Below are 16928 nucleotides of genomic sequence, written 5' to 3'. Positions count from 1 at the left end.
CAGGCGCGGACGATCTAGAAATATGTTGCTAGAATTTTCAGTATCTTTCATACATCACCTTTCTATATGACCTAGGTTCAATAGCTTGGTTCTCTCTTACTGGCCCTCAGGTGTTTTTTGAGGGATATGATCCAAATCCAGCTCTCATTGTACGGCGACTCTCAGTGGAGTCTTGTTCCCTCGAGGATGTTCCCTTCACTCCTTTCAGAGCTGCTCATGCCTCAGTAGACATGTCTTGGGAGATTCTGGCTAGCATTGCAGCTTGGCATATTTGGAGAGCCAGGTGTACAAAGGCGATGGAGGGTATACAGGTTCACCCTTCCTAGGCTATGGCCAGTATTTGGACCAATATAGTACACACTTTGATGGCCATATAGGCGAGCATGCACTGTTACGCTCAAGTTGAGGCAACATGACCTCGGAAGGGTCAGTCGACATTTTCCTTTAAAGGATCAATGTTTGTATTATATTTGTTTGGGCTTCACGTTAAATAATTAAAAAAGGAATCGAAGTCAAGGTCCTTGGTGAGGGAGACATGGCACAAGACTAGGTGGATCTAAGGCTAAGGGGTCTAGATGCATTAAATGTGCCAAGGGGCAAAAGATTTCAATGATATCCCAAGAGAGGGGTAAATGATGCATTGAGGAGATGCCCTCAAATGTAGACATGTGGCATACTAGATCCATCTAGGGAATTGTGGGCTTTGGTATTCAGCATGCAGGTACTTCTCACGTGTGAGATTTTTTGACGAGCTTGCTGAACCAAAGAAATGGCTGGGCGGTTATTCATTGTGCCATCCCCTGTTATTTTGTATTCGTCAAATTTGTGGTCTTGACTGAGCTGATAGTTTTTGGGATGTGATATGCAGGGATCCTCCAGAGCAGCCACTGCTAGGAGAGTTACTTTTTTTAGAGCTTGGAGAAGATCTTCTTTCTTCTCTGAGTCTCCCTCAGGATTGAGGTGGCATTTTCAGCCTCCGCCTTGGTTTTTTATTAGCTCCTTTTGAGCTGTTTTTTTCCTCATGCATAGCATGATGTACTCCCGCATTTGAGCTTGTGCTTGTGGTTTTCATTCATACTTAATGAAGTAATTTTCTTGAAAAAAAAAAAGATAAGCATACTTGAAAAATATGTCAATAAGACGGCGTTTTGTGTGTGATCCATCCATTATGAGTTGTTAGTGCTTCCATTTTGAATCACTCAACTTTCCAACTGATGATGCATGATCTGTTTTATCTATATCTATGTAATTTTGTTGTGGTCTTGCTAGATGTCATCTTGATTTCTAGTAACGCTCTTTTAGAGCATGAATGCCATTTGTGGCTAGTGCTGTCCATTCCTCGAAAAAGTTCTTTGCAAAAGGGTGTAAATGTGAATTCTAAAAATGGAAACTCACATACTTCAGACGCATCGTTTGGTGTCCACGCTGACTATGAAAAAATCAGGAATGTATGCGAGTGGCCTATTTTGAGTACAACTACCAGACCTTCATCTAGAATTATGCTTATAGAGCATCACCCCTATCGGACTTGTCTAAAGGAGTGCAAAAAGAAAAGTACAATAAATACTGGCCCATTGTGTAGATTGAGAGACTTGATGCGTGTTCCAAGCAATTGAAACACAAGGTATCATCAGCTTCTCTGTTGCAAATGATGAATCCTAGTAAACCATTTGTGATTGAATGGGTGTCAATCACGATGTTGTTTGGGGTAACATTTTTCAAGGATGGTAGGCTGGTAGCTTTTGACAGTGCCATGGTATAAGTAGCCACCAACGCATTAAAAGAGCTATATGATATTATTCACATGTTGAAAAAGTGGAGACATAATCTGTATAGATCTACTTTTGTGGTCTATGTAGATAACTTTTTTGAACTATTTTGGCAATACTTTTGACCTAAGGGACAAAAGGCCTGGTGATCAGAGCTTATATAATTATTTTTTTTTGCAAAAAAGACTTCCATTAAGTACGAATAAAACCCTCAAGAGCAAGCTCAAGGTGGTTATACATCATGCTGTGCATGAGAAAGAAACTCCTCAAGAAGAGATACAAAATAACCAAGGTTGGGGCTGAAAATGCCATCTCAACCCTGTGCACATGGCCATTAGTGTATGTATAGTGTCTGTCCATATAATGGCAATAGTGTGAGAGGGGTGAACCTGGGATCCATCCAATGGCTATTCACTTGGCTCTTCATATATGCCCACTAATATGCTCGCTAGTATCTCCCAAGAAGAGTCCACCAAGGTTGCACAGACTTGAAGGGTAGGAACATCATCCAGAGAGCATGGCTCAATCAAGTGTCCTCTAATAGCTATAGCCCATGATGAGTCATGTCTCTCAAAGAAGACCTAAGGTCCTAAAAGGGAAGGTGAAGCAACTGAGCCCCAATTGATGAAGAAGTGGAAAGGTGCAAAAAAACTGAAAATTCTGGCAATCCCTTTCCATATAACCCATGTCTATCGTCTACAATCCCATAAACAATGCTGAATAGTCTCCACAGCAACTTGGCAATGGGGAGAAGTTAGGGCCAGCAACTTGGCAATGGGGAGAAGTTAGGGCCACAAATATTTAGATTTACACATTATGACCAATAATGAGACCCTGACTACAGAGAATAGCTCATGCTTTATACTCCTTACTGTAGTTCAAAAGAAGCTCTAAAGAAAGAAGAAGAAACCTAATAAGATGCTCACTGTAGAGTTGCGAACCAAATTTCTAAGATTAGAGAAAAATTCAACTTCTATGTAAGCTTGGGAAACCAGGACGCCAAGGCTTGGCAAAACTTCGGGCACCAAATAGATGAGATGGCTACAATTGCAAACAATGACATGTGGGCCAAAACATTTAACAACACTATTTTGCTAGATCCTCTGACATGGCCTCAAATCTCTACAACTGAGCTGAAACCCCCAGCTCCATAAAGCCATAGTCTCCAAGATCCCATAGAAATGAGAAGAGGGTCAGGATCCAGGTACCATTGAAAGTCAGAAGCAATCTCCACATAGCCTACAATCTTGACCGGCTGAAATGCTCGCTGAAATGCTCTCTTTAGGAGTTCGTTTAGGACCGGCACCGTTTACTTATTTTGAGATGGACTCCTCTCACAGATTGTATCCCACTCAGCCCCTGGATCGACAGGAGCTCCTTTGGTAGAGAGTCAGGGTCATTGGTTGCCTGGGTAAGGAATGGGCCACAAATCCTTCCAAGTTGACCATTGCAGAGGATCCTAGATGGAGACTTTGGATTTTTCAGGGTCGACCTCTTGCGGAGCTCGATTGGGACCCACCAGGTGAGTGGGCGTGGCCTGCTCCGGTGGCAGGCGTTCGTTCTCTTTCCTTTTTCTATTACTCGACGAGGGCAGGTTACAGGCTTCAGCAGAGAGACTCTCATCACCTACCATCTGCCTCATAGCATTGGCATGCATAGGGACTTACTGCAGAGCTCTGGCTGAGCTATTGGACTCACTTTTGGGGCATCAGTAGAGCCAGGAAAGTCTCCTACTTTCTTTGTCTCACTATACATAGGGGTATACCTGTGGGTACTTGGCTTCAGCAGATGGGTAGACCCTCCTTGTGTATGCGTTGTCAACTTGCAGAGGAATCTAGTAAGCATTGTTTATGGAGCTGCCCCAGCTCTACAGTGGTATGGACAGGTATCTTCAAGTTGTTCTCATATGTTACATCCGAGTCCTTTCTGATCACATGGGGCGCTGCCCTTTGGGGGAGAGGATCTCGAGCATTTGCTCTTTGAGTGGAGCCAGGAGATCACGGTTTCTTCATGCAGCGTCGCCAGAGACGGGGTCCCACAGAGGTCAGCATCATGGAGCCGCAGGATTTACTTTTGGTACCTGTACCAGCTCAGGATTCCATGCCTACTTCACCTGCAGGGTCAGCCTGGGAGGTGATTTCCAGCATTACCCTATGGCGGATATGGTGTTCGCAATGTTCTTTTGTCCTTAGGGGCCATTTATGCACGGAGGCTGACGCTCTCGCTTCCATTTGGGCGGAGACTATCTTCACTCTCAGGAGTCAATGGGAGCGGTGTACAGGCACCTCTTTGGCAGCTCGTGGGAGACTGTTATCCTTCATGAGGACATGGGACTGCTCATTATTTTTTCATTTGACCCCTTTTGGGATGTCGTGGCATTTTAGACCACCATCATGGCTTTTTTGCCACATTGTTGAGGCTAGGGATAGAGTACTTTCTCTCCCACCTGTTGTATGATTCGTTTTGAATGGAATATATCACTTTTTCTTTAGAAATGCTCTCTTTAGCAAGATGTGATCTGAAGATCTAGACAGCCTGCCTCCTGAATGCACATCAAAACTAGGGCATCCTCATGTACATCTCGAATTGCAATAACCTGAAGTGGAATGCCCATACTCAAGAATGCTGCCATCCAAGTGGAGCAAGGAATAGGCATGTCATCTATCTCAATCTAGTGGCAAGGCTGCGTCAATTTGCTGAGATCTACCTGCACTCCCTTTGAGATGACTAACCATCTGAGCTTTGTAAGAATTTCGAGATCCATCATAAAAAATGATCTATGCCTTGAGTAGAATTGGTAGTGCAAATCAACTTTGCTTCACAGAGATCCACTCTAACTTAAATGACTCTCTTACGGGATTTTATCTCGAAGATTACCATTGTGAGTTAGGAGTTACCCTTGGATTCAAGAAAGCATGTCAATATGTATTAGGCTGCATTAGACCTACTTGGGTGTTGCATCAAGTCATTGCCTCTGACAAACATCTCGTATGAACCTTTATTAATCTAAACTCATCACAGCTTGCAGCACTAAATTTGATACTATGACACACAATCTTGCCCTAGTACTCCTACTAATTCTCGGTCAAACTGCTAAATTATTCATGGTACTGTCTTCTTCAAAGTCATGAATTAACTTGGTCATTCTTGACATTCTTAATAGGATGAAACACTTTACAAGCACATGTGAGTTATCTCATGTTCTCATAGATGTAGTATATGATATACTTTAGTCATTTTGAACTGCTTGCCGAATCCTCCTCCTGTTTGGACTCTATGAAATATAAAATACCTCATCATTAGCACCTGCTCACTCATATGTTTAAACAGCATCCTAAAGTAACAATGCTAGCTTTCCCAGCACTTATCACTTCATATGTTTCTTCCTGTATCCTTGTTTTTTTTGGGCAAGAAATTGAACTTCATCAAGTATGACCAAAAATAAAAATCTAGGATAAATCCTGTAAAAGTGTCATAGAAAAGCGTGCAAAAAGAAAACCATACGTTCCTGCCTATGTCTGGAATACTATTGGTCCTAATAGAAGGAAACTTAGAAACCTGACCTTCGCTCTCCATGCTTCATCTAGAAGCACATTACTTGATTTGAAGTCTCTGTGAAGAATCCTAGGGTTGGCTGCTTCATGAAGATACTCAAGTCCTCTGGCTGCCCCTAGAGCAATTTTTAAACGTGTTGTCCAATTCAAACAGTTCTTTCCTATAGCTTTATTCAAATGTTCTCGGAGATTGCCATTGGCCATGAATTCATACACTAGCAGTCTTTCAATAGCTTTACCATGATTTTCGATGCAATATCCAATCAGCGAGATCAAATGAAAATGATGAAGCCTTGAGAGAAGCTCAACCTGTAAATGACAATGTAGATTAGTTTAATTGACAAATGAAGCAGAATAGAAGACATTTAAAATATTTGGAATATAATTAATATCTTCCAGATAATCATTTGACCATGTCATGTATAAGCATTTCATTTAAAGCAAAACATCCTGAAAAGCAGCCCAAGATACCAGACTTACTATCTAGCATCTTTTCATTCATTTAGTATCAATTGTGCTGTTTGGATAAATATGGAAGTCTGGTCATCCTGATGACGACATCGTCTGGTACTTTGGCCATTTTATATACCACATCAACTAAGTACCTTGCTCATCTTGGTGACCACATCAAGTTCGGCACCTTGGTCAATCCTGAACCCTTTGAAGGTTGTTCATCCCTAGTCCATTTGCAGGTCATCTCTTAACCATTCAAAGCTTGGTCATTTGTTCACTCATGTACACCCATAATTTCCAGATTTAACATGACTAAGGACACACTATACTTGAGTAGAAGATTATTTTAACCACAATCATCCAATCATAATGAGTACCAGATGGTCTTGAAGTCATTATGACCATTGAAGTCATTTAGTGAGTATGACCAACACTTCCGGATGCATTTACTTGAATCATTTGACCAAATGTACCTGTATTCTCTTGACTCAATGTGCTTAACGCCATGTAACTCATTGCATATTGTGGAGCTTGAGGGCCAAATGTAGGTGATCACATGTACTAGAAGGTAGAGTGTCTTTGAGTTCTTTAGTTCATTAGTAATCTTTTCTAATGAGATCTCCAAATATCTACATGTTATTGGTCCTATTGTTTGCGCACACAAAAATTTTGGAAAGGGAAATAAAGTGCAAATTGAGAATTTGCTCAAGTCAAAACAATAGTATGTTTCTCAAAGCCTCACTTGAGAGGCCGGTCTACCAGCATCAGGATTCCAGATGCCTTGTACACAGAGGAGGACCTTACAGAGGCAGCCCTGCAGATATGGGTTTCTCATGTCCAGGGTGGGCAGCCATATCCATCACATGTAGCTGCTACCCTTTCTGGTATTAATGACTTCTACCTCTCAGTTGCTTGTACCAGGAGACGAGATATTCTCAGACGTGAGATTGGTGTTCGCCAGCAGTTGGCAGCATTGCAGAGGGAAGAGAAAAACGGCCTTCAGATGGGGTCTTGGAAAGCTTTCCGCAAAGCTTCCAGAAGAGACCAAATCAAGGTTGACAGGACATCTCAGAGGGAGTGCAGGGAGGATCTTGCAGATTGAGGCAACCCTTCCAGAGGTTTGGGTAGACACAGATGATATGCCACTCACTTGCTCCACTTGGGCAGGTACTTTTACGAGAGACGGTGTTCCGCTTCAGGTTTTGGCCTTTCAAGATGCACAGGAGGATGCTTTAGTTTTTAGTGTGCAGGATGGTGGTAAATTGCTCAGGTCTACAGAGGACATCTTGCTTGAGTCTGCTTTTCAGCCTATCAGGGTTGTAGGTCTTTTGGTGCACGGATCAGATTCAGAGTGGTTCCCAAACCCAGACCCTCGCCTACTCTCCACCGGGTCTTGGAGGCTTTGGCTCTATGGGGGAGTTCCCATCAGGTATTTGCAATGGGACCCCGGAGAGTGGGAGTGGATTGACGCAGGGCATCGAGAGAAGAGCATCCCCTTCTTTTGTTACACGGTCAGTAATTCCGAGAGATTTCAGCTCAGTAGTTGGAGACCTTCCAGAGTTCCTCATTGGGAGACATTTGATATCACTGCGGATCTGCAGAGGTTCTTCTGAAGGAGACTCTGGAAATCCCACAGGAATAGGAAGATCACTATCTTCTTTTGGCTCTCTATCCATGGTGGGATTGCAGTGAACCTTTGGAGATCCAGGTTCAGAGCCGACCCTACTTGCCCTCGTTGCCTCTCTGCTTCGGAGACTATTCAGCATTGCCTATGGGATTGCAGACAAGGGAGGATGATTTGGATGGGGGTAGCCAGGATTTTCAGTCACTTTGCCCACTCCCCACTCTTTATGACATGGGGCTCAATGGCTTGGCTTTCTCTTACAGGGCCTCAGGTATTCTATGAGAGATTTGACTCCTCTCGGGCCATTTTGGTTCGACGTCATCAGATTGAGTCTTGTTCGTTGGATGTGGTACCACACCTTCCTTTTACAGCTGTACATGCCTCTGTGGATACTTCTTGGGAGATTCTAGCGAGCATAGCATCCTGGCATATCTGGAGAGCCAGATGCACAGAGGCTTTGGAGGGTACTCAGGTTCATCCCTCGCACACATTGGCTAGTATCTGGATAGACACCGTACATACTTTGATGGCTGTATGGACGAGTATGCAGGGAGACTCTCGTGCAGCCTCAGCTAGGAGGGCTTCTTTCTTCAGGGAGGAAGGATTCTCCTTTCTTCTCTGAGACTACTACAGGGTTGAGGTGGCACTTTCAGCCTCAGCCCTGGTTGTTTCCCACCTCACTCTGAGGGGGTTTTATTTATCCTCATGATTTCATGATGTATTCCGCTTTGAGCTTGCTCTCGCGGGTTTTTTTTCTTACTTAATAGAAGTCTCTTTCTTGAAAAAGAAAAAAAACAATAGTATGTACACAATGAAGAATGATATTGCTTCACCTCAATCCATTAACGTGTGCCCCAATATATTTCCTTCCACTGTTTTCAAGTAAACTCCCCCTTTAGAATGAGCTTCATGCTAAATAAGGGCCTAGACATTAACAAACTTGGGGCTTGTGTTTCAAGAACTTGCTTGAGTATAATACTACCAAATCACCCACCTTAAACTCACGATGTCAGATGTTCTTGTCATTCCATGCCTATTTCGTGACACTCGTTGAGCAAAGACTACCTCCTTGTACTGCTCCTCCAAATCTTCTAGATCCCACAAATATTTTTCTTTTTTTTTCCAAGAAAATTACTTCATTAAGTATGAATGAAAACCACAAGCGCAAGCTCAAATGCAGGAGTACATCATGCTATGCATGAGGAAAAAACAGCTCAAAAGGAGCTAACAAAAAACCAAGGTGGAGGCTAAAAATACCACCTCAACCCTGAGGGAGACTCAGAGAAGAAAGGAGATCTTCTCCAAACTCTAAAAAAAGTAACTCTCTTGGCAGTGGCTGCTTTGGAGGATCCCTGCATGCTCGCCTATATGGCCATCAAAGTATGTACTGTGTCGGTCCAAATACTGGCCATAGCTTGGGAAGGGTGAACCTGTATATCCTCCATCGCCTCTGTACACCTGGCTCTCCAAATATGCCAAGCTGCGATGCTAGCCAAAATCTCCCAAGATGTGTCTACTGAGGCATGATCAGCAACTTTGAAAGGAGTGAAGGGAACATCCTGGAGGGAACATGACTCCACTGAGTGTCGCCATACAATGAAAGCTGGATCTGGATCATGTCTCTCGAAAAACACTTGTGGGCCAGTAAAACAGATAACCAAGCCACTGAACCCCAAATCATATGGAAAGATGATGTATGAAAGATGCTGAAAATCCTAGCAACACCTTTCTAGATTGTCCTCGCCTGTCTACACTCCCAAAGGCAATGCTGTACTGACCCAACTACCCTGTGATAATGAGGACAAGTAGGGTCAGCCCTGAACTTAGATCTCCACAAGTTCACTGCAATCCCTTCATGAATAGAAAGCCAAAAGAAAAGAGTGATCTTTCTATTCCTAAGGGATTTCCAGAGTCTACGCCAAAAAATATTCCGCACAACTGCGGAAATCTGAAAACTATCCCAATGTGGCACTCTGGAGGGCCTCCAACCTCTACTACTGCGCTGAAATCTCTAGGCATTTCTAACTATGTAGTGAAAGAAGGGGAAGCTCTTCTCTCGGTGCCCCTCATCAATCCATTCCCACTCCCCTGGGTCCCACTGCAAGAACCTAATAGGGGAACCACCATACAGCCAGAGTCTCCAAGAACCCAGCGCAAGGAGAATAGGACCAGGGTCAAGATACCACACTGAGTCCCTATCCCACTCCATGAATCTTGCAATCCTGACAGGCTGAAATGCAACCTCCAAAAGAATATCAAAGGAAGATCTGATAAGTCTGCCTCCCAACTGAACATCAAAGACAAGGGTATCCTCATGTGGATCCTGCAATGCAATGATCTGTAACAGAACGCCGTCCCTTAAAATGCTCCCCACCAAGTGGACTCTATAAGCGGCATGTCATCTGTATCAATCCACTCTGGCGGAATGGCTGCCTGTATCTGCAGTATGCTGAGTGCACTCCCTCTGAGGTGGCCAACTGCTAAAAGTCTCCGATTCTCTGGAAGTCTCATAAAGGCCTGCCAAGCGCCTACCGTAGAGGCAGGTCCCCTCTCCCATCTAGACCAATGCATATAATGTGACACTTCAAGTGTCCTGCCATGATCATCCAAAATCAAGTCATTCCACATGGCTGGCTGTCTGTGAATTTCTTCATGAGAGTTGGGTGAAACCCTGCAAAGTGTGTTTCTGAAGCAGCCCCAAGCTTTCAGAATAGCAGCCATGAGGAGATTTGAGATGGGCTGAAGTAAAGATCCATCTGTTGCTGTCCAACCAATCTCCCCCATGAGAAGGGGCACAAGATTAAATGCTGCGTGAGAAAAAATCCTTCCAGGGCTCTTGTCCAGGCATTAATCCACGTACTACAAACTTGCAGAGTAAGGCCATACACTGCAAGTTCGGATCAATAATATTGAATCCTCCTTCTCCTGTGGGGAGAATGAGGGTCTCCCAAGCCACCCTAGCTACAACACCTGAGGTGCCATCTAAACCGCTCCATAGGAAGTTCCTGATAGGTCTCATAAGTTGAGCAATACAACCTCTAGATCTGCACCAACATGAGCAAACAAACAAGGCAGTGGCCAATAAGACCTGGTTCACAACCACAACTCTGGATGCAACGTCAAGTCTGGCTGAACTCCAAAAGATGAGTTTCCTCCACATACTCTCCAACACGGGAGCGAACTGCTGTGCCGGAGAGATGCCCACCCCAACCTGGCATCCCAGATACTTGACGGAGACTCCCCTCTGAATCCAAGTGAGCCCTATGTCCATCCCCCAGACTAGAGTGTCCTCATCACACTGATCCAAAAACCATTGGATTTGTTCCAATTTATGTGTGCACCTGCCGCAATGCAAAACAAATCCAATGCCGTCCTGAATGAATTCATTGTCTGATGGCCATATGGGCGACCATGCAGGGATCCTCTCGAGCAGCCTCCTCCAGGAGAGTTACTTTTCTCAGGGATTGGAGAGACTCTCCCTTCCTTACTGAGACTTCTACAGGGTTGAGTTGGCATTTTCAGCCTCAGTCTTGGTTTCTTTCTACCTCATTCTTTTGAGGTGTTTTTATTACATGCTTAGCATGATGTATTTCTGCTCAGAGCTTGCTCTAGCGAGTTTCTTTCTTACTTCATAGAAGTCTCCTTTTTGTGAAAAAAAAAAAAATCATTGTCTGTGGAGTGGCATCCAAAAAAATAGCTGTATCATCTGCCAACTCACTGTCGAAGAGCTCATCCTCCTGCCTCAAAGGAAGCCTGAGCCCTACAATCCCAGCTTGAGCTCTAATGTAATAGCTCATAGCCTCAGCCACAAAAAGTATTAAAAAGGGGGCTAAGGGGCATCCCTAACGGACTGATCTGGTAATCTGAAACCTGTCCCCCCTAACTCCACCAATAACAACCTGGTTGTGGGCTGATCTGTAGAGGGCTGACACCCCTCTAATCCATGTATCTGAGAAGCCAAAATGAGTAAGTGTGCCCTCCAAAATGCCCCAATCTACCCTGTCATAAGCTTTCTCAAAGTTCAAGAGTAGAATGGCCAGCCTGTGGCCATTATGCATGGCCCCCAATCCGAAGCCTCCCAAAATGAGAAGATGTTATCAAAGATGCTCCTACCATGCACAAAACCTGTCTGCGTATCATGAATAAGATCTAATAGAAAGGGCTGTAGACAAAGGCTGATAGGTTTAGCTAAAATTTTATACAAGGTACCCAGCAAGGTAATCGGTCTGCACTGAGACACTAAATTCCTGCAACCCTCTTTTAGAATCAAATGAATGAGGCCCTCCGTAAGTGAGTCTGGCATCTCACCCGAGTCCCATACACCCTGCAGGGCTGAGGTAATGTGATCCCCAATCTAATCCCAAAAAGTAATAAAAAATAAGAGGGTAAGTCCATCTGAACCAAGACACTGGCCCTTGTGAAGGGCAGAGAGAGTAGGAACTCACGTTGGCGAAGGGTGCATCGAGTGAAACAATCATATCCCCTGTCACCAACCCTAGTAAGTGCCACCAAATAAGCACTCTAGCATCATCTGTGGCTTGAGTGTCAGGATCTACTGTAAGAAGGGAGGTAGATTTCTTCTTCAGACTTAGCGGCAGCCCTCTCTGATATTAGTGATTTTTATATTTTAGTTGCTCGTATCAGGAGGGATGAGATCCTCAGGCGTGAGATAGGTATTCGCCAGCAGTTGGCTGCCCTCCAAAGGGAGGAGCAGAAGAGGCCTACAAATGCTTGGATTCAGGGGCGCCTTGCTGTAGCAAAGGCTCAGTAGCAGTCACGTGGAAAATTGGGATGTATTACTCTTAGATTCCCTATTGCATACTGAAAGCATACACGGCTAGTACTAGGTATTTACCATTCAAGTTTCACATGGAAGCTATTAGGGTGATGGAGGAGATGGATGACAACTTGGACGCTTGCACAACCGAAAGACTGTGGGATCTAGAAGAATTGGAGGAGCAGTACAAGGTAGACTAGAACTCACACTAGAACACACCAAATTGACTCAACTTGGCTTCATATTCTAACACCCCCCCATGAAAGCAAGGTGAGAGGCTATTGGAATGGAACCAAGAACAGAACATGACAGTGACAGGACTTCTAAACTATGTAATGTTTGAACTAGACATGGCTCCCATGTCAACTCAGAGGCTGAAGTCTGAGCATGGTTCAAAGGTTGGACTGAGCACTCACATGCTTTACGTACCAAACATGACTCAGAGGCTCATGTCTCTGTATGGATGCACGAACAACTCAGAGTTCTAGAGAAGACCAATGCACTCACATCTTGGAACTCATATGCCAGGCCTGATAACTAGACCCTATCAATGCCAATACATGGCTCCCACAGTACATCCCCCTCTTGACTCCAGGGACTAACTAGGAACATGGAGCCACACACCATAAATACAAAAGAAATACATCATTTCACGAGGACTATCCAAGGTAGAGGACCTTTATTGACTCAACACACATTATTTATTGCATTCATTTTTGGGAAACATCCCCGGGCAGGGTACCCAAATATTCCTAACCATTAACTATCACTTCACATAGATCATATAAAACAATAGATATAGCTCATCCGTCAGGTCTAGTAGATGTAGCATGAAGCTTTTTGAACTTGGCTTTGATCTCCATGGCAGAAGTAGTGAGGTCAAAGTGATGGAGCAATTTGTTGTCCAACCTCACACCGATACGGGCAAGTGCTTTCTCCCAAGATGAAGTGACTTCTCTAGGAGAACGAGGTTCCATGGTGTCAACACTTGGAGAGGCAATGAGCAGGGGCAATGGTGCGTAGGCAGCTGCAAATGGTTTCGAGTGCAAAGGGGCAGCTGCAAATGATGCGGTAGAGAATGCTGAGGCAGAACTGAGCAATGGGCAGAGAAAATAGGCAGCGTGGGCTGCTGAAATTTCAGCAAATGAGGACAGATGTGGTGCAATTATGGAGCGGAATGAGGAGTAGAAATGGCAGACTGTTTGGCAGCGTGGGCAGGAAGCATGGATAGCAGGAGGCAGCGCGATTTAGGAGAGATTCATGGCGGGCAGATGGAGCACAGCAAATCGTGGGAACTGAGGGAGCAATTGGAGCGGCAAAGGGCTGGAACAGAGTTGTTGTGCGTGATGGCAGGAGCAGCAGCGTTGGAGACAGTCCCAAGGGCTGGTACGGCCTGTTGTACGGCCCTGGTGCAGTACAGATCACTCCGTACTGTTCTGTACAGTCCATACAGACTGTACAGCCTGTTTGCAGCGAGCTGGAGCAGTTGAAGGCAAGGCTACTAAGGCAGCTGATGGCGAGGCAAAAGAAGTGGCTGTTGGCAAGGCATTTCGGTCTGAAGAAGGGGTAGATGGCAAGGTAGATGAGCCCCAAGTGAGCTCTAAAGGTGAGGCTAAGGAGTGGAAGGGAGCTCAATCATGGAGGAGAGAGGAGCTTCCATTTGCGGGCTTATCTCATCCTCTAGGTAGAGCAAGAAGAAGGGGAAGATAGGAAGGGAGGCTGTGATACCACATGAAGGTACATGGTGGAGAAGGGAGAGAGAAAGGGTAGGCTAGGGAAAGAGAAAGTGATACTCAAAGACAAACATAATGAACTAGAAATGAAATGACTAAGCAATGACAAAATAAGAGTACTCACATGTAGACCAAAGTGCTTGTACCCTGATACTTCATTGATTTGACACTAGACAAGTACAGCTCTTATATAAAAGCACACACACACATATGAACACCTATGCATATGGGATAACTCCCAATGTGACAAGTGGCATCCATAGGACACACTAGACTAGAACTCACACTAAAACACACTAGAACACACCAAACTGACTCAACTTAGCTTCATATGCTAACAGAAAGACCCTCTATCATGGCAACATATGGATTAGACAAGTAAGTTCGAGCAAGTCGAGAGCTTCGGTATCATCCTTGTTAGAATATGAAGCCAAGTTGAGTCAGTTTGGTGTGTTCTAGTGTGTTCTAGTATGAGTTCTAGTCTAGTGTGTTCTATGGATGCCACGTGTCATATTGGGAGTTATCCCATATGCATAGGTGTTCATATGTGTGCGTGTGCTCTTATATAAGAGTTGTACTTGTCTAGTGTCAAATCAATCAAGTATCAAGCTACAAGCTCCTTGGTCTACATGTGAGCACTCTCATTTTTGCTCATTGCTCTAGTCATTTCATTTCCATTTCATTATGTCTCCTTTTGAGTATCACTTCCTCTCTCCCTAGCCTACCCTCTCTCTCTCCCTCTTTCCACCATGTTCCTTCATGTGGTATCAGAGCCTCCCTTCCTACCTTCCCCTTCCTCTTGCTCTATCTAGAGGATAAGAGAAGCCGGCAAATGGAAGCTCCCCTCTCCTCTAAGGTAGAGCCTCCCTTCCCTTAGCCTCGCCATGGTTCCTCGCCATCAAGTACTCTGGTGTCTCTCTTGGTCCTCGTTTGTCAGTTCAGCTCACTCCTGCATTAGTTCGTGGTTCTCCCTCAGCATTGGCGGACATTCCTTGTCAGTTGGTTGCCAAAAACTTGTTTTGGAGCAGTCCAACGCCTGTTTTTTGACCTTTTGAGGTCCGATTTTGACGCTTTTTGACATTTGGCACTGTCCAAACATAAATGACTTTGTCTCACACCATTTTGAGGGATTTTTTTTTCGATTTTTTGTCCGTATGGACTTTGTAGGCAGATGTGCGACAATGGCAGATGTGCGACAATGCCAGGACTCTGTACAATTTGTTAGAAGGCGATTCTGAGCAGTTTTAGGCTACTTTTTGGCATTTTTTGCTCAGATTTGGACTCCCGTGACCTCCACCAGTGATTTGAGCTTCCCGAACTTACCCACAAGTCATTTTGACTGTATTGACACTTTGGTACATTGACTTGAGGCTTCGGACAATGGGGAATACTCTTTTCACACCTCGTCATCTCCTAGTACATTTTCGCTCATTTTTTTAGCACTTTCGGTTATTTTTTTGAGCCTCTTCTGCGCATTCGGTGACTCTTTGATTGGCACATTGAGAGTCATGATGTGATTGCCCTTGGTGGCTGCTTCCATGGTCTTCATTGATGCATCTTCCGAGGCATCCTCAACATGAGCATCCTCGACACATCATCGACGAGCAGGATGAGCACACTTTTGTGCCTATAGCTACTTCGGGCACATAGGTTCTCTGCCCTTGCTATGCATAAAATGAATGAAATATATCTTTACTACTTTCTTATTTGAGTCAAGGGTACTCTGCCCTAAATTGTCCCCCAAAATGAATGCAAATAAATCATGTGTGTTGAGTCAAAGGTTCTCTGCCTTGGATAGTCCTCCTAAAAAGATGTATTTTCCTATTCTGTTTTGGTGTGTGGCTCCATGTCTCTCATTAGCCCTTGGAGCCAGGAGGGGATGTACTGTGGGAGCCATGTATTGGCTTTGATAGGTTTAGAGGGGGATGTATTGTGGGAGCCATGTATTGGCTTTGATACGTCTCGTTATCAGGCCTGGCCGAGTTCTAGGATGTTGGTGTATTCGTAGACCTATGAGCTGGTCATGTAGCCATGCTATAACGTGAGCCTCTGAGCATGTTGAGTCTCAAGCCATGAGAGTGCTTGGATCAGAGCCTCTGAACATGCTCAGACTTTAGCCTCTGAGTTACATAGGGTGCACAGTTTGATGACCGTCATTGTCATGTTCTGTTCTTGGTTCCATTCCAATAGTCCCTCACCTTAGACCATCACTGTCATGTTTTGTCCTTGGTTCCATTCCAGTGGTCTCTCACCTTGCCTTCATGGGGAGATGTTAGAATATGAAGCCAAGTTGAGTCAGTTTGGTGTGTTCTAGTCTAGTGTGTTCTATGGATGCCACGTGTCATATTGGGAGTTATCCCATATGCATAGGTGTTCATATGTGTGTGTGTGCTCTTATATAAGAGTTGTCCCTGTCTAGTGTCAAATCAATCAAGTATCAAGCTACAAGCTCTTTGGTCTACATGTGAGTACTCTCATTTTTGTTCATTGCTCTAGTCATTTCATTTCCATTTCATTATGTCTCCTTTTGAGTATCACTTCCTCTCTCCCTAGTCTACCCTCTCTCTCTCCCTCTTTCCACCATGTTCCTTTACTCCTCTCCGTATTGGTTGTAGGCTCAAATGTGTATGACTCCTCTTGGGGGTCTAGTTTGGTCATTGTCCCCTCTAGTTCCTTCATCCTCACTATTGCTGCCAGTATCTCATCTAGGCACCTTGTGCATAACCTATCCTCTAGTGTCATTGGTATCACCTAACTCCTCAATCACGTGGTGGTGGTCGTTCTCTTTTCCCATGTCACAATTATCATTCATCCCATGGGTCTCATAATAGTCATTGGCATATTTGTCTATAGCCTCCTAGGTCTCACAATGGTCATTGGCCCCTTCAGTACCATCAGTGTCATGTGCCTCCGTGGTCCCATGATGTGGGTCGTCGTCATGAGACCATGGATGCAGATGATGTGGTTGTCATAGATGAATATAGGGCGTCAGGTGGCAGGGTTCTTTCCCCTGTTGAT

The 16928-nt window shown here is 44.5% G+C and overlaps 1 protein-coding gene across 3 annotated transcripts in view; it reads right to left on the bottom strand.

Annotated features, from left to right (window-relative positions):
• LOC147887797 (receptor-like serine/threonine-protein kinase NCRK) overlaps positions 1-16928 on the bottom strand; it is a 195636-nt gene that overhangs the window by 42571 nt on the left and 136137 nt on the right. For 2 of the 3 annotated variants that reach the window (XM_087393528.1, XM_087393527.1), the window contains exon 7: positions 5333-5632. In XM_087393528.1, the coding sequence (XP_087249654.1) occupies positions 5333-5632 (300 nt within the window). The remainder of the gene's footprint in view (positions 1-5332; positions 5633-16928) is intronic. The other variant, XM_087393529.1, reaches the window with a different exon arrangement.

Source organism: Dipteris shenzhenensis, chromosome 22 (genome assembly GCF_047967505.1).
Source record: "Dipteris shenzhenensis isolate YYH24624 ecotype China chromosome 22, Dip_SZ_1.0, whole genome shotgun sequence".
Lineage (NCBI taxonomy): Eukaryota > Viridiplantae > Streptophyta > Polypodiopsida > Gleicheniales > Dipteridaceae > Dipteris > Dipteris shenzhenensis.
This window is presented reverse-complemented; position numbering and strand designations above follow the sequence as displayed.